This window comes from Myxine glutinosa, chromosome 5 (genome assembly GCF_964187855.1).
Source record: "Myxine glutinosa chromosome 5, kmMyxGlut1.1, whole genome shotgun sequence".
Lineage (NCBI taxonomy): Eukaryota > Metazoa > Chordata > Myxini > Myxiniformes > Myxinidae > Myxine > Myxine glutinosa.
This window is the reverse complement of record NC_136265.1, coordinates 128,401,817-128,420,105: the sequence shown is the minus strand read 5'-3', so window position 1 is coordinate 128,420,105 and position 18,289 is coordinate 128,401,817. Positions and strand designations below refer to the sequence as shown.

The window sequence follows — 18,289 nt, the reverse complement described above, 5'->3', positions numbered from 1 at the left end:
AGGCAGTCAATGGCATCAAACATACACGATTACAGAACATGCCATTTCGAGTTCGTCATCACTGTCCTGTGTGTCGTATCCGACAATATAGTCCGCATCGTTTTCACAGTCCGTTCCACACAAGCAAAGGTCGGTCAAATTGATTGGCAAATCGAATTGGTCGAATGGTCGATCGAATCGAATTGGTCGAATGGTCGAATTGGTCGAATGGAATTGGTCGATTGGTCGGAATTGGCAAATGTAAACATTGATTTTCAGATTTTCCATGTAATAACGTTTCCAAAAATGTATAGGTTTGCTAATCTACCATGATTTTGAACGAAAAAACATAGTGAACCTGACTATATGGCGGTCTGAAAAAACTATGGCCATCATTGGATAGTGGGAGGCTTAACCTTGTCGATCGCAGGTATTGTTTGTTTATCTTTCAAAAGTAGGGCTGGGATGTTGATGGCACAGGCGTTATGGGCCAAATGACCCGCGCTAACTGTCATGCTAGTGCGCATGCGTGCTTTTCTTCTTTTTTTTTTGCTCCGTCAACGTTCCTATAGCAACGGCGGCCTTTACTAAACTTTTTATTGCCGCTTCCTTTCACCATGCTTCCGTGCAGTTCTGAAGTTTCATGATCGCTTTTTGGTGTTTTTTTCCTCGATAAACGGAGAGAGCAAGACCGGCGTTTTGTACGGTTGCAGACATGGCGGATGATGTCGAGCTGGACGAGCCCGTCCGCGACGTCGGTCTCGCCAGGGCCTCCACACCTTTGGCTTTAGGTATGTCTCTCGTGGTGTCCTTGAGGATCCATTGGACCTTCAGTTAGATATCCTGAGGAATAATTAATCTAATTGTAATTGGTCGAGCAAATGAGCTTTTATGCTCTCTAACCGCCAAAGCGGCCCCTAATTAGCTTCGCAAACACGGTTCGTAGGTCATGTAGCGGGAAAACGTCGTATTATCGGAATGTCAAGAGCAACGTGTACATTGGGCCCTGTCGAAGGAGCTACTCTCGGCCAATGACCTTACGTTACATGCAGTGCCGAAGTGTTAAACTCCCGCGAAGAAGAGTCCCCGATAGATGCTGGATCGGTGGTTCTGTACATGGGTAGGGACTGATGAGTGGATCTCATCAAAAGTTGAATGTGCTGCGGGCGTCCAAAAAATTAAATAATGAAATTCGATGCAGCACAGGCATGATGGGCCAAATGGCCTCCTCCTGTGTCCAAATCATTACCCTGCGCTCGCGAAGCGAAAAGTGGGGTTAAGCATTCAGGTACGTACGTGTCTGTATTTCAGTAAAGTAAAGTGTGTGCCGTGTCAGCATTTAAAAAATACATTTTTTCGGCAACCGTTGGTCCGATTGACATGGAATTTTCACCATGGGAACGCCTCCTCCTTTAAAATAGTTTAATCATGACGTCATAGGTCACGTGTTACAGGCACCATCTTGGAAAAACCAAAAAACGTTGCACCTATATATATCTCCAAAACGGCTCTATGGAAAAAATTGAAACATGGCTCATTGTCTAGTACTCACCACGGGGAATAAGATATGTTGATGATGATGTCATCGGTGCCTTAATTATGACGTCATAAATCGACAAGTACAACGCTTGATCTGATCACAACAAACAACAACATGCATTTTAAAAGGCCATTTTCCCTGCAAGAGCGGGGGTTAGCCTTGCGGTCCCCATGACAATCTTCTCCATTTTGCCCTATTTTCTGCATCTCTCCTTGTTAACCCCCTTGCCCGCATTTCTTCTTCCACCATCTTTAGCCAAGTCTTTCTCGGTCTTCCCCGTCTTCTACTTCCTTCTACATTCATTTCCATCACTCTTCTCAACCAGTCACTTTCATCCTTCCTCAACACATGACCAAACCATCTCAACCTGTTCCTCTTCACAGCATCAATCACAGGCTCTATTTCCATCATCTTTCGCAATTCATCATTTGTCTTCCTCTCTCTCAACGATACTCCGCACATCCGTCGAACCATTCGCATTTCCACCCTTTCCAACCTTCGTTGCTGCTCTACGTTCATTACCCATGTCTCGCTCCCATAAATCATAACACTTCTCACACATGCAGCATACACCTTTCCCTTCAGCTTCAACGACACTCCCCTCATCATCAGCACGCCACTCAATTCCCGAAACTTCTTCCATGCACATCTCACTCGAGCAACCGTTGCCGAGTCTGATCCACCTTCTCCATTCAGCATGTCTCCGAGGTAGCAAAATGTTTTCACACCTTCCAGCTTCACACCGTCTCCAAGATCCAACTCAACATTTCCTCCATCTGCAGCTCCCTCTGTGCACACCTTACATTTGAATGTAGCTGCCACACTGGTTAATGACCCTCTCAGACCACTACATTTTTGATGAACCCACTCAGCGCACATTGTACACTGAATGGAGTTCACTCCGACACCCTTCCTACACACAGCACAGGGCCACTTCCCAGTTCTTTCCACCTCACCACATGCTTTACCACTTGCCATCACCTTCGTCTTTCCGATATTCACCTTCAGACTTTTGTCTCCATACATTCCTTCCACGTGTTCATCTTTTCCTTCAGTCCATCCATACTTTCCGCAATCAACACCAGATCATCTGCATACAACAACTCCCACGGTAAACCCTCCTTTACATTCTGAGCCAGCACCTCCATCACAGCTACAAATAGTAGTGGACTTAGTACCGACCCCTGATGCACTCCCACCTTCACCTCAAACTCACCACTGTTCCCGTCCTTCGTCCTTACAGCTGTGCGCGCTCTTTTGTACATTGCCATCACTACTCTGATCAACCATTCCTCCACTCCTAACTTCCTCAATGCCCATGTCAATACTTTGCGTGGAACCCGATCGAATGCTTTCTCCAGATCAACAAACCCAAGAAACAACTTCTTCCTCTTCTCCATGTACTTCTCCTGCAACTGCCTCACAATGAAAAGCGCGTCTGTCGTTCCTCTTCCTGGCATAAATCCAAACTGCATTTCGTCGATCTTCACCTTCTTCCTTATCCTCCTCTCCAACACCCTTTCCAATACCTTCATTCCATGCTCCAATAACTTTATCGCTCGGTACGAGCCACACTCCAGAGGGTCACCTTTCCCCTTGTATAGAGGGACGAGGGTACTCAGTTCCCAATCCACTGGAATGCGGCCTTCTTTCACCACCAGATTACAGATCTCTGTCATTCTCTTCACACCCCAACTTCCTGCTGCCTTCAACATATCTCCCACAACTCCCGTCGGCCCTCCCGCTTTTCTACCCTTCATTGCTTTTATCGCTTCCTCAACTTCCTTCTCAGTTATCTTCTCTGCCGGTCCTAAAACTGGGCTACTCTCTATGCCGCCACCCCACCCATTCTCCGCACTCAACAGCATCTCCATATATCCTTTCCATCCTCCCCCAATTCCACCTGAGCCGACAACGATTTGTCCCACCCCATCCCCCAAGCAGCTCACCCCCATCACACCACACCCCTCCCTCGCCACCTGCCTTGCAATCCCGAACACCGCTCCCTGACCCTCCTCCGAATCCAAGCGCTCTCCGAACATCCTCCCACATGCCTCCCGCGCCTCCGCCACCCCCCCCCTTTGCAGCCTTCCCGGCTGCCCTATAACTTCCATGCTCTGCTGCCTCTGCTCCCGTACCCCCCGCCCCCCGCCACTCCCTGAACCTCCTCCTCCCCTCGTCAATCCTCCCTCCAACCCCATCACCCCACCACCATGTCCCCGAGTGCCTCGGCGGTCCCCCCGTCCATCCACACACCTCACCAACGGCTCCCAACAGACCAGCCCTCATTGACATCCAACCACCCTCAAGCTCAACCACACCATCCTCGACCCCACTCAGCCTCTCTTTCAATGCCTCCCTTACTGTCACCTCCTTCAACCTCCACACCCCCATTCTCGGTTGGTACTTCACCCGCCGAGCTCTCCTCGCACCCTTCACCCTTACGTCGCAGACAACCAAGTGGTGCTGTGAAACAGCCTCCTCCCCCGGGATCACCTTTGTGTCTCGGAGGTGCCCCCTATCTCGCCCACGCACCATCAGGCAGTCAACGGTTGTCGTCGACCCACCTGACGTGTATGTAACAAGCTTATTATCCTCTTTCTGGAACTGAGTATTACAAATCAACAAATCAGCTCCATCAGCAAACTCCAAAATCCTTTCACCTTCTCCATTTCTCACTCCATATCCGTAACCCCCATGAACTCCGTCAAAACCATCCATACTCCTTCCCACATGTCCATTTAGGTCTCCTCCTACCACAACAACTTCCTCATCTTTCACGTTTTCCATCAGCTTCTCTAGCGCACACCAGAACTTGTCCTTCTCTTCATCGCTCCGACCAACCTGCGGAGCATATCCCGAGATGACGTTCACCAAGAGCTTTCCAATCATCATTTTCACCATCATCAACCTATCACTCACTCTAGTCACACTCACCACACTGTCTACAAACTCCTCAGAAAACAGGACACCAACACCATTCACGCCCTCCAGGCACCCTTGCCACACAAACTTGTATTTCTGTCCCTGCCTACCCTTCACCATTCTCACACCACTTCCCTTCCATCTCGTCTCTTGCACACAACATATGTCCACTCTTCTTCTGACCAATACTTCCACCACTTCTCCTGATCTCCCTGTCATTGTCCCTACATTCCATGTCCCAAACCTCAGAAACCGATCTCCACTTCGGGCTGTACCCTGCCCACATGTAGTTGTAATTGTCATGGTTCTCTTTTTTTGAGGCAATGTTTTTTATGGCCGGATGCCCTTCCTGACGCCAACCCTCTTAGTCGCCTCCTACGACACGCAGGGATACGGCGTACCTATTCTTATCCAGGGTACACACTGGGAAACGTTTAAAACATGGAAATCCTGGGGTGGGGGGGAGGTGGGAGGATCACCGCTGCGGTTTAAACATATTTAAATAAATATTTAAACAAAACCATGAAAACAATCTGGGAAAAGTCTCTAAGTGAGAACGTGGATTTGAGAAAGCAGGAGCAGAGGTGAAAGAACAAACGAGAATATAGGGGGCGGGGCACAAGTCGAGACGAGGAGGCCGCACGAGACACCAGGCCGCACGAGGCGCGAACAAAGAAACGACTAATTACACACAAATTTGCAACAACTACAAAACCAAAACCAAATAGAAACACACAATAACACATACACAACAAAATACGCAGCGGAAATTTGACAAAGAAACGAACGGGAAAACACTCAAACTTTGATGCCGTGGAGAGATCAAAGCAAGCCCCATCGCTCGAGGGACCGGAAGTGGAACCATCGCTTGATCGCTTGATCTGATCAGTATGGAAAAAAAAATTCCTCTGTAACTGTTAGTCCGATTGACACAAAATTTTCAGAATATGAGCGGCTCCTGTGGATTTTTCAAAATGATAATTATGACGTCACGTGGTACAGGCGCCATCTTGGAGAAACTTCGCACCTCTATATCTCTGAAACCACTCCATGGAAAAAAATTGAGATCTGGCTCATTGTCACTCACTCCCCATGGGGAATAAGATATGTTAATGCTGATGTCATCGGTGCCTTCGTTATGACGTCATAATTCGACAAATACAACACTTATCCATCCGGTCATTATAAAAAAAAAATTCAGCAACTTGGTCTAATCTAATGGACACAAAATTTTCACCATAGGAGGCACCCCCTCCTTTGGAATATTTTAATGATAATCATGACATCATAGGTCATGTGTTACAGGCGCCATCTTTTAAAAACCGAAAAACGTTGCACCTCTATATCTCCAAAACCGCTCTATGGAAACAATTGAAACGTGGCTCATTGTAAATAACTCCATATAGGGAATAGGTGTTATAGTCTAGTAGGAAGACTAGGTCCCCCTGCACCCCCCGGAGATATACTTCTAATCAGTGTTTCTAGATTGGAAAAAATGTGTAGAAAATGACTAGCTATGGCCCCAAGCTGAAAAAATGTCCCACATACCATTTTTATGCAAATTACTGCTGCAAATTTTATGCAAAATTATGCAAATTTTATGCAAATTTTTGATGAGGAGTAGAGTTGAGGGGTCTTTGAGGGCTTCATCGAGGTGCTCTCGGTTGCAAGACTGGGTCATTCTGAGAAGCACAGCAGGGTCAGAGATCATGATGTTCTCCTCCTCAGTGAATCTCTCCATCAACAGCCTCTCCATTGCCTCACACACTGTTTTGAGGCAAAAGAGGGACTTTGCGTAGGCCTTTCCACTGAGAACACCTTTGAGAGATCCACTTGTTACTAGTTGTGCCTCAAAGAGAATCTCTGCATATCCAGAACCACGCATCTTGTGTCCAGTGAGCATCCCGATGTAGTTCATGGATGTGTGGAAGGGTCCAATCGTTACTACATGACTAGCAAATTCATTTGGCCAACGCCAGATGATGGGAAGGGCTTTCATGCAGACACCCAGATCAAATGTATTCAGGACCCATCTCTGACCCACCTCAGCAGTTGCTGCCTCGGAACGCTTCAGTAGCTCACGAACAACTGCGTTGTCTGTGATCGGTCTGTGCCTGGTGCCTGCATGGCATGGCAATGGCCTGCAGCCTGTGCCTGGGCTAGGGGGTTTCACCTCTGCAACTGGTTCTCCCCCACCCAGCAAATCAACAGTCGACTACTGCACGCCTATCCACCAACCGATCACAGACAACGCAGTTGTTCGTGAGCTACTGAAGCGTTCCGAGGCAGCAACTGCTGAGGTGGGTCAGAGATGGGTCCTGAATACATTTGATCTGGGTGTCTGCATGAAAGCCCTTCCCATCATCTGGCGCTGGCCAAATGAATTTGCTAGTCATGTAGTAACGATTGGACCCTTCCACACATCCATGAACTACATCGGGATGCTCACTGGACACAAGATGCGTGGTTCTGGATATGCAGAGATTCTCTTTGAGGCACAACTAGTAACAAGTGGATCTCTCAAAGGTGTTCTCAGTGGAAAGGCCTATGCAAAGTCCCTCTTTTGCCTCAAAACAGTGTGTGAGGCAATGGAGAGGCTGTTGATGGAGAGATTCACTGAGGAGGAGAACATCATGATCTCTGACCCTGCTGTGCTTCTCAGAATGACCCAGTCTTGCAACCGAGAGCACCTCGATGAAGCCCTCAAAGACCCCTCAACTCTACTCCTCATCAAAAATTTGCATAAAATTTGCATAATTTTGCATAAAATTTGCAGCAGTAATTTGCATAAAAATGGTATGTGGGACATTTTTTCAGCTTGGGGCCATAGCTAGTCATTTTCTACACATTTTTTCCAATCTAGAAACACTGATTAGAAGTATATCTCCGGGGGGTGCAGGGGGACCTAGTCTTCCTACTAGACTATTAACGATGACGTCATTAGTGCCATAATTATGATGTCATAATTCGACAGGGACAATGCTTAGTCTGATCAGTTTTAAATTTATTGAGCATGATCTATGCAACAATTATTTAGAGAATATAAATTTATGATGTCATCGCTCACCTGGTCTAGCAGCCATATTGGATTTTAAAAAAGGAAACGTTCAAAAACAGAATAGTTGGCTCACACCAAGTTGACTGCGCAGGGTAAGTATTCTATGAATACCATTTAGTTTGCACAGTTTTCCCCTCCCAGAAATTATATTTATTTAAATAAAATCTGATGAGTTTTTCAGCAAATTCTCATCAGATCTCCTGAGGACTACAGGTGATTGACGATTATAGACGTTTCTACCTACCCGTCGGATGTAGCATGAAAGAGCTTTGATTAAACGAGAATGAGCAATCGTGTTCCGGGGCAGCTTTTGGGACTTGCACACCGGACTTTCACCCATGGTGCTTGTAGAGCCACGTGACGCACGTGAGAGGCAGGCGGTGTCACGCCTGAGCCGTGAAGATCTTGAGGACCGGTATCTGCGCCTTGCCAACGATAGTCTGCAACTCAAGCAGCACGTAAGCAAGCAGGAAGACAAGATTCGAAGGTGGGTTTGTACGTCTGTGTGACACAGGTCCAATACTAACTACCACACATTTAGATGGTTTGCATATTTTCTGGACATGTTGACAACTACTTCTTCATTTGTATGCAACATAAGGCCACGGGATAACAGCATTGGCCGAGGGTGTGGCTGTGCCGCTGATGCAGTGCCATCTGCTGGTTAGGGCAGGAATTTGGGATTTGGTCAAGGTGCTGGAAATGGTGGTGGTTTGTGTGCAGCCTGTGGCTGCTGACTGCATCACTTTCTGGGAGCGCAGGTGTGCCGCAGATGCAATCCCCCCTGACAAACTGAGTCCACCTGTCTGGTGTTAATTTAACAGCTGATAAGGGTCAAATTCAGAATCCTAGGATCTCAAGCCAGACACCTTGACTGTTAACCAGGCTTGGCGCTGGTGATAGCGATCCTACTGATATATTTACGAGGAAGCTGTGACCGGTGAATGTGACCATTTGTGACCATCACAATCACCATTTTTGACCATCAACATCACCAATTTGACCGTCACCATTTATCACATCACCTCTCACCAGAACATTTCGCGCATGGCGTTTAATGGCTCAACAAAGACTCGTCGGTCGAGTGGTTAGACTTACCAAACTCGCTGGGCATTGTGGTTAGTGTATCTGAATCTGGGAGGTGAGTGGTTCAAATCCCAGTCAAGTCATACCAATGTGGCGGGCACAAGGGACAATAATTCCGCGCACCAGTGGGTGGCGCGAGCGTCCAGGCGGGGAACGAAAACGCATGCCCCGCCTTTCGACCGATCGGCCACGCCCGGGGGCAAGGCGTGGCCTCGGGACATATATGTGGGCTCTAAGCTCGAACCCGCCCAGTGCTGAAGTGCGAGCTCTTAATAAAGACTTTGTTTGTACCAACGCGTTGTGGCCTACCTCTCTGGCAATCGAGTCTCTGGCAAATTGCGCAGCACCACACTGGTGACCCTGATTGGTTCAGCCGTTGCTGACCCCCGAACGCGCCATGGCTACCAACGCCGTCGCCGTCCAACTCCCTGAGCTTCAGGAAGCGCAAGCCGACGTTTGGTTTGTGCAGGCCGAAGCTCAATTTCAGCTCCGAGGCATCACGGCGGACGAGACCCGGTACTACCACGTGGTCGCCGCCCTCGGGCCCGGCACTGCCGCCCGAGTCGTGTCCATCCTTCGGCGCCCGCCGCGCGACCACAAGTACGAGGCGCTCAAACGTCTCCTCCTCGCCACGTTCGGGCTCACAGAGGTCGAACGTGCCGACCGCCTCCTGGACCTTCCCGCCCTCGGCGACACACGACCATCCGTCCGGATGGATTTAATGCTGTCCCTGCTTGGAGACCAGCGCCCGGATTTCTTATTCCGAGTACTTTTCCTACGCCAGCTACCTGCACAGGTGCGCCTCACGCTGGCTGGTTCCAAACTAACGAAACCCCGCGCCCTGGCTGGAGAGGCCGACAAGTATTTCGCAGCCTGCGACACGCGGTCGGTGTACGGTGCTGCTGTAGTGGCTCCCGGTGCGGAGGCTCCAGTGCCCCCTGCTTCCCTCGTGGCCGCTGCTACGCCTCGCCCACTACCGCCGCCGCCACCACCACCGCTGCCGGCACGGCCGCCGCGGGGGCCACCGCCGCAAACCTGGTGCTACTACCATGCCAGGTTCGGCCGCAAGGCTAAAACGTGCCGCCTGCCGTGTTCTTTTGACAGGTCGGGAAAAGACCGGCGCTCACTTGCGGCCATGAGCGTCGGCCATTCCGGCAGCCTCCTGTTCATCACGGACACCTTGTCCGGGCGCCGTTTTCTTTGCGACACAGGAGCGCAGGTAAGTGTCCTCCCTGCCTCCACGTCCGACAAGCAAGCCGCGGGCCGGGGCCCCGCTTTGCTTGCCGCCAACGGTACACCCATCCGCACATTCGGGAAGCGTTGCCTCTCACTGCGGTTCGGAGGGCAGCGCTTTCAATGGTCATTCGTGACCGCCAGCGTGCCAATGGCCCTACTGGGCGCGGACTTCCTATGTGCGCATGGGCTGTTGGTCGACGTTAAGCGCAGACGTCTCGTCCAGGCCGAAACCTTCAGCTCGCTCGCTTGTTCGCTGAGCGGCTCATTGAGCGGCTCACTGAGCGGCTCACCGAGCGGCTTGCCAAGCGGCTTGCTGGAAGGTTCCGTCCCGGCGAGTTTAGTTTGCACGCTTCCGGCAGCGGACGACTTTACCCGCCTCCCAGCCAGTTTCCCGGCCCTCACGCGGCCCACCTTCTCAGCGGTGGCCGTTAAACACGGGGTGGAGCACCATATACCCACGGTCGGGCCGCCGGTCTACGCCCGGGCACGCCGACTCGAACCCACGAAGTTCGCCGTGGCGAAAGCGGAGTTCGCCATGCTGGAGCGGCTGGGGATCGTACGGCGCTCCAACAGCGCTTGGGCTTCTCCTCTGCACATTGTGCCGAAGCCCGGCGGGGGATGGCGGCCGTGCGGGGACTACCGCCGGCTCAATGATGCCACCACCCCCGACCACTACCCGGTCCCGCATATCCAGGACTTTTCCGCCCGGTTGGCAAACACGACCGTGTTTTCCAAGGTGGACCTCATCCGGGGCTACCACCAGGTCCCCGTACAACCGGGCGATGTCCCGAAGACGGCCGTCATCACCCCTTTCGGCCTCTTCGAGTTCCTGCGAATGCCTTTCGGGTTGAAAAATGCGGCCCAGGCGTTCCAACGGCTTATGGACAGCGTCTTGCGCAACTTACCTTTCCTCTTTGTCTACCTGGACGACATCCTAGTCGCGAGCGCGTCCCGGGAGGAGCACCTGCTCCACCTCCGCACACTTTTCGAACGCCTGGGCCAGCATGGCCTAATCATCAACCCCGCAAAGTGCCGTTTCGGCGTCGCCACCATCGACTTCTTGGGGCACCGCATCACCAGGCACGGGGCCGTCCCTTTACCGGCCAAGGTGGAGGCGGTCAGGGATTTCCCGCGACCCCGCACGATCAAGGGGCTCCAGGAGTTCCTGGGCATGGTAAATCTTTACCACAGCTTCGTGCCCCACGTCGCCCGGCTCCTCCGCCCCCTGCACGAGGCCTTCCGGGGCAAGCCGGGCAAAGGTGACATCACCTGGTCGGAGCCGATGGCCGCGGCGTTTGCGGGCGCAAAGCTGGCCCTGGCCAACGCCACCATGCTGGCGCACCCGGCGCCCAATCGCCCTCACCACCGACGCGTCGGACTATGCTGTGGGCGCGGTGCACGAGCAGTGGGTGCGTGGTGCTTGGCAACCGCTGGCGTTTTTTAGCCGGCAGCTTCGCCTGCACGAACGCCGCTACAGCACCTTCGACCGCGAGCTGCTCGGGCTCCACCTGGCGGTCCGACACTTCTGCCATCTGCTGGAGGGCCGCCCATTCACGGCTTTCGTCGACCACAAGCCCCTTGTGTTCGCGATGGCCAAGGTCGCCGAGCCATGGTCGGCACGGCAGCAGCGTCACCTCCCTGCTGTGTCCGAGTATACGACGGACATCTGTCACGTGGCGGGTAAAGACAACCCGGTGGCGGATTGCCTTTCCCGGTCCGTCGCGCATGCGGTCCACCTCGGGATCGACTATGCCCGGATGGCGGAGGACCAGACCGCTGACCCCAGCGTCCAGGCCTTGCGGACCGCCGTCACGGGCCTCCGCGTCACCGAGGTGCCGTTTGACGCCGCAGGCGCGGCCCTCCTGTGCGACGTCTCCCTCGGCCGGCCTCGCCCCATCGTGCCCGCTGGCTGGCAGCGCCCAGTGTTCGACGCCATCCACGGCCTGTCCCACCCGGGCACGAAGGCCTCCCAGAAGCTCGTCGCGGCGAAGTTCGTCTGGCATGGCCTCGGGAAGGACGTCCGCGACTGGGCCAGGACGTGCCTCGCATGCCAGCGCGCAAAGGTCCACCACCACACCCAGGCCCCGTTGGCCCCGTTTGCGGTGCCCGAGCGTCGGTTCGACCACGTGCACGTCGACTTGTTGGGACCTCTGCCCCCCTCGCGGGGGTTCACCCACCTCCTTACCATGGTGGACTGCACCACACGGTGGCCGGAGGCCGTCCCATTGGCGGCGACGTCTGCGGCTGATGTGGCACAAGCCTTCATCGCCACTTGGGTTGCCCGGTTCGGTGCCCCCTCGGACATCTCGTCCGACCGCGGCCCCCAGTTCACCTCGGAGCTCTGGGCCGCGGTGGCGCAAGGGCTCGGCGTAAAACTACACCGCACCACGACCTACCACCCCCAGGCCAATGGCCTGTGCGAGCGCTTTCATCGCTCGATGAAGGCCGCGCTCCGGGCCAGCCTCCGCGACGGCAGCTGGGCCGACAGGCTCCCCTGGGTCCTGCTGGGCCTCAGGACGGCGCCCAAGGACGACCTGCGCGCGTCCTCGGCGGAGCTGGTCTTCGGGCAACCACTGCAGGTACCGGGCGAATTTATCCCCGACTCCACGGCTCCTTGGTCCGCGGCGCAACAGCGCTCCGCCCTTCAGGAGACCGCCCGGAGGTTCGCCCCGGTGCCGACGGCACACCACGGTTGCCCGTCTTCCCACGTCGCCCCGGAGCTTCGCACGGCGGAGTACATCTTCGTCCGGCACGACACCCACCGGGCACCGCTGCGGCCCCCGTACGACGGGCCCTTCCGCGTGCTGGAGACTGGGGACAAATATTTCACCGTCGACATCGGTGGTGCCCCGGATCGCATCTCCGTGGACCGCCTCAAGCCGCCCACCTCGATCTGGACCACCCCCCGCAAGCAGCTCTGCCTCCGCGTCGAGGCCGCCCCCCGGCGGTCGGACCCCCGGCACCCCCCAGCCCCGCCGTCCCGCTACCCCCCAGCCCTGCACGCATCGCGAGGGGTCGTTTCGGCCGGGTCATCCGGCCTCCCCGCAAACTCACCCTTCAGGTGCGCGGGAATTCTGGGGGGGCGCGTGTGGCGGGCACAAGGGACAATAATTCCGCGCACCAGGGGTGGCGCGAGCGTCCAGGCGGGGAACGAAAACGCATGCCCCGCCTTTCGACCGATCGGCCACACCCGGGGGCAAGGCGTGGCCTCGGGACATATATGCGGGCTCTAAGCTCGAGCCCGCCCAGTGCTGAAGTGCGAGCTCTTAATAAAGACTCTTTGTTTGTACCAACGCGTTGTGGCGTACCTCTCTGGCAATCGAGTCGTGTGTGCACAGCACCACACCAAAGTCTTTAAAAATAGGTACATGCTGCTTCCTTGCTTGATGCTCAGCATTTACAGGTTAGGGCACTGATAAATCCTGAGTTGAAATCCCATGGTGGAGGGGAGAAGGGGTACAGAATTCTCCTTAATTTCCGCACTCACAGTGGAGATGAAAGGGCACTCAGAATGCATTGAGAAGTTTAATCACTTCCTCCAAGGTCACCAGCTGTGTTTATCTGCACTCAAGTCAGGTATTATCGAATGTCTCTTTCTGCGTGTAACAGCTCCTTCAAAATCGTAAATAAAATAAGAAGAATAATAAGAGGAGATGCATTGAATGGACTTTTGTCTGAACTTCATTTTAACTTCTCTGTGTGCAGAATGGCTACAAAGCTTGTGCGGTTAGTTAATGACCGGAAGAAATGGGAAGCGGGGGCACAGCCTGGTAGCGGGCGAAATGTCGATATGGAGGAGAAAGTGGAGGAGTTGCAGACAAAGGTAAAACAAAATGCCATGGCCATCGGGAAATGTGTGTTGCCAAGTGTAAACCATGTCTGAGTTTTGTATACGTTCCTGTTAGGTGCGAGAGCTGGAGCGGCAAAATGAAGGACTGCGATCACGATTGTTGACGAGCAGACAGCAACTGCAGATCCAAGGCCGACGGCTGACGACGTACCCTCACGTGGCACCGCGTGTCAACTCAGGGTTGCGCCGGACTCTGGCATCAAGTATGTCAAATGGAAGGGATGCCAGGGGTGAGGTTAAGGCTTTGATTTTTCACATTCAAACCCTCAAACTTCCATGCTCCGTTGCCCATGCCGTTTCATCGTGCGTCTGTGCTTCAGGGGTGCCCTCACAGGAAGCCAACAGGGGACGGACCGTGAGACGTGCCACACAGACGGCTAATGGGCAGGACGATAGCCTGCTGGCCGAGGCATATGGTGAAATGGCACGGCTGTGAGTAATTCAAGGACTTGGAATTTGTGTTTGAAGTGATGGGATGTAGCAAATGCCGGAGATTCGCCACGTGATGTCCACGGGTGAGTTGGTCTGCAGACCAATCCGCGTGTCACTTGACGGTTGCAGACGGAGTGGGAGAGATGTTATAACCTTGTCCAACACACATGATTGCATTACATGGCTGCGGGGTGGCATCATTGGCTGATGACACAGCTGTGCTGCTGATGCAATGCCCTCTGCTGGTCAGGACAGGAATTTGGAATTTATTCAGGGGGCTGCAGATATCTCGCCTACTTTTTGCGGAGGACATTGTAGGGTCTTTAACGCCCACCAACTCATGCCGGCAGACGGCATGCCCATTTAACATGCGTCTGAGGAGCGGCACACATTGATGAATCACCCTGCCTGGGAAGCACTGGGATGACAGTTTATAGCTGGGTCCGGATTCAAATCCAGGCTAGACAGCTTAGCGGCAGGTGTGCGTACATCTAGGATTCTTGGCCATCCTGCCAGCCCATTATTTGACTAAACTTTATAGAATGCGTATAAAACAGTTTTTTTTTTCAAACTCCACACCCAAACATGGACTTCCAAGAAACGTCTCAACTATTTTCTTTGTGACCTTTAAGACAAAGTGTCCTTCAATGTTCTCCTGTGCTTTTTCCATGTTCCTTCTAGTGAAGAGGTGATCTCGAAACAACAAGAAGAGCTTGTCGAATTGCAGCGTGAGAGAGAAGAAGCATTGCTACGCAATCTCAGGCAGCAATCCAACGAGCATCGGTGTGTTTTACGAGCATCTCTGTGTTTTACGAGCATCGGTTTGTTTTACGAGCATCTCTGTGTTTTACGAGCATCTCTGTGTTTTACGAGCATCGGTGTGTTTTACGAGCATCTCTGTGTTTTGCGAGCATCTCTGTGTTTTACGAGCATCTCTGTGTTTTACGAGCATCTCTGTGTTTTACGAGCATCTCGGTGTTTTATGGGCATCTCTGTGTTTTACGAGCATCTCTGTGTTTTGCGAGCATCGGTGTGTTTTGCGAGCATCTCTGTGTTTTACGGGCATCTCTGTGTTTTACAAGCATCGGTGTGTTTTGTGAGCATCTCTGTTTTACGAGCATCTCTGTGTTTTACGAGCATCTCTGTGTTTTACGAGCATCTCTGTGTTTTACGAGCATCTCTGTGTTTTGCGAGCATCGGTGTGTTTTGTGAGTATCTCTGTGTTTTACGGGCATCTCTGTGATTTACAAGCATCGGTGTGTTTTGTGAGCATCTCTGTGTTTTACGGGCATCTCTGTGTTTTACGGGCATCTCTGTGATTTACAAGCATCGGTGTGTTTTGCGAGCATCTGTGTTTTACGGGCATCTCTGTGTTTTACAAGCATCGGTGTGTTTTGCGAGCATCTCTGTGTTTTGCGAGCATCTCTGTGTTTTACGGGCATCTCTGTGTTTTACGAGCATCTCTGTGTTTTGCGAGCATCGGTGTGTTTTGCGAGCATCTCTGTGTTTTACGGGCATCTCTGTGTTTTACCAGCATCGGTGTGTTTTGTGAGCATCTCTGTGTTTTACGAGCATCTCTGTGTTTTACGGGCATCTCTGTGATTTACAAGCATCGGTGTGTTTTGCGAGCATCTCTGTGTTTTACGGGCATCTCTGTGATTTTCAAGCATTGGTGTGTTTTGCGAGCATCTGTGTTTTACGGGCATCTCTGTTTTTCGAACATCTGTGTTTTGCGAGCATCTCTGTGTTTTACGAGCATCTCTGTGTTTTACGAGCATCGGTGTGTTTTACGAGCATCGGTGTGTTTTACGAGCATCGGTGTGTTTTACGAGCATCTCGGTGTTTTACGGGCATCTCTGTGTTTTACGAGCATCTCTGTGTTTTGTGAGCATCGGCGTGTTTTGCGAGCATCTCTGTGTTTTACGGGCATCTCTGTGTTTTACCAGCATCGGTGTGTTTTGTGAGCATCTCTGTGTTTTACGAGCATCTCTGTGTTTTACGAGCATCTCTGTGTTTTACGAGCATCTCTGTGTTTTGCGAGCATCGGTGTGTTTTGTGAGCATCTCTGTGTTTTACGGGCATCTCTGTGATTTACAAGCATTGGTGTGTTTTGCGAGCATCTCTGTGTTTTACGGGCATCTCTGTTTTTCGAACATCTCTGTGTTTTGCGAGCATCTCTGTGTTTTACGAGCATCTCTGTGTTTTGCGAGCATCTCTTGTGTTTTACGAGCATCGGTGTGTTTTACGAGCATCGGTGTGTTTCGCGAGCATCGGTGTGTTTCGCGAGCATCTCTGTGTTTTGCGAGCATCTCTGTGTTTTGCGAGCATCTCTGTGTTTTACGAGCATCGGTGTCTTTTACGAGCATCGGTGTCTTTTACGAGCATCGGTGTGTTTTACGAGCATCGGTGTGTTTCGCGAGCATTGGTGTGTTTTGCGAGCATCGGTGTGTTTCACGAGCATTGGTGTGTTTTGCGAGCATTGGTGTGTTTTACAAGCATCGGTGTGTTTTACAAGCATCGGTGTGTTTTACAAGCATCGGTGTGTTTTGCGAGCATCTCTGTGTTTTACGGGCATCTCTGTGTTTTTCGAACATCTCTGTGTTTTACGAGCATGTCTGTGTTTTACAAGCATCTCTGTGATTTGCGAGCATCTCTGTGTTTTACGAGCATCGGTGTGTTTTATGAGCATTTCTGTGTTTTACGAGCATCGGTGTGTTTTACGAGCATCTGTGTTTTACGAGCATCTGTGTTTTACGAGCATCTGTGTTTTACGAGCATCTCCGTGTCTTGCGAGCATCTCTATGTTTTACGAGCATCGGTGTGTTTTACGGGCATCTCTGTGTTTTACGGGCATCTCTGTGTTTTACGACCATCTCCATGTTTTGCGAGCATCTCTATATTTTACGAGCATCGGTGTGTTTCACGAGCATCGGTGTGTTTTAGAAGCATCGGTGTGTTTTGCGAGCATCTGTGTTTTACGGGCATCTCTGTGTTTTACAAGCATTGGTGTGTTTTGCGGGCATCTCTGTGTTTTACGGGCATCTCTGTGTTTTACGGGCATCTCTCTGTTTTACGGACCTCTTTTTTTTTTTCTTTTTTTTTTTGTATACAAGATCGAGGCTCGTGAAAGAGCTAACATTAATCACACAAAAAGACAAACCGACACACAAAACACAAAAAACAAGGGGAGCGGCAGACAAGATGGGGAGAGAGGGGGAAGGACACAAAAGAGAGGGGGAAGAGGGGGAAGGACACAAACACAACATTTGAGAGCAGGGACATCGGGAGGACTTGGGGGGAGGTGGGAGAGGAATAAAACATATGAACACTGCAAGGACTCTGGGGTGAATTACCGGGGGTAGAAAAGATCAAGGTTTTCGATGGGGGAAGATAAGAGATGGTGGTGAACAGCTGTTTTAAAGACGTGGAGGGAGGAGTGGGATTGAAGGGAGTGGGGGAGTTTGTTCCAGAGGCGGGAGAAAAGGGGAATGAAAGAGTGAAGGTGAGCAGAGAGCCTAGACTTTGGCAGTTTAACCATAAGAGGGTTGCAGGCAGATCTTGTGTGACCTGAAGGAATATTTGGGGGACAGAGCACAGAGAGAGCTGGGGGAGCAAGGCCGGATAGGAGTCGGTAGAAGACAGAAAGACCACCAACCTGCCTGCGGTGAGTGAGTGAAAGGCCCTCGGTGTTGACTACATCGCAGGAGATTCCAATGATTCTGAAAGCTTTGGCCTCAACAGCGTGAAGCCGAGCAAGGTGTGAGGCGGGAGCACCAGCCCAGAGGGGGGAACAGTATTCCATTGAGCTGCGGATGAAAGCTTTGTATGTGGTGAGGAGCTCAGGTGTGCCAAGGAAGGACTTCGCACGACGGAGGATGCCCATTCGGCGACTGGCTTTGGAGGCCAGCTTGGAAATGTGGTTTTCCCAAGAAAGATCACTCAGGTGGTCAGGATCTCTGTGTTTTTCGAACATCTCTGTGTTTTACGGGCATCTCTGTGTTTTACAAGCATCTCTGTGATTTGCGAGCATCTCTGTGTTTTACGAGCATCGGTGTGTTTTACGAGCATTCCTGTGTTTTACGAGCATTTCTGTGTTTTACGAGCATTTCTGTGTTTTACGAGCATCGGTGTGTTTTACGAGCATCTGTGTTTTACGAGCAGCTCTGTGTTTTACGACCATCTC

General features: G+C 51.9%; 1 protein-coding gene across 6 annotated transcripts in view; it reads left to right on the top strand.

Moving 5' to 3' along the window:
• The first annotated feature begins 547 nt into the window (after positions 1-547).
• Positions 548-18,289, top strand: part of RPGRIP1L (RPGRIP1 like) — a 114,802-nt gene continuing 97,060 nt past the window's right edge. For 5 of the 6 annotated variants that reach the window (XM_078778678.1, XM_068116274.2, XM_068116272.2 and 2 more), the window contains exons 1-6: positions 557-770; positions 7,854-7,989; positions 13,530-13,647; positions 13,730-13,877; positions 13,995-14,106; positions 14,788-14,889. In XM_078778678.1, the coding sequence (XP_078634804.1) occupies positions 695-770; positions 7,854-7,989; positions 13,530-13,647; positions 13,730-13,877; positions 13,995-14,106; positions 14,788-14,889 (692 nt within the window). In that variant the 5' untranslated portion in view covers positions 557-694. Of the gene's footprint in view, positions 771-7,853; positions 7,990-13,529; positions 13,648-13,729; positions 13,878-13,994; positions 14,107-14,787; positions 14,890-18,289 lie in introns of all 6 variants that reach the window. The other variant, XM_068116275.2, reaches the window with a different exon arrangement.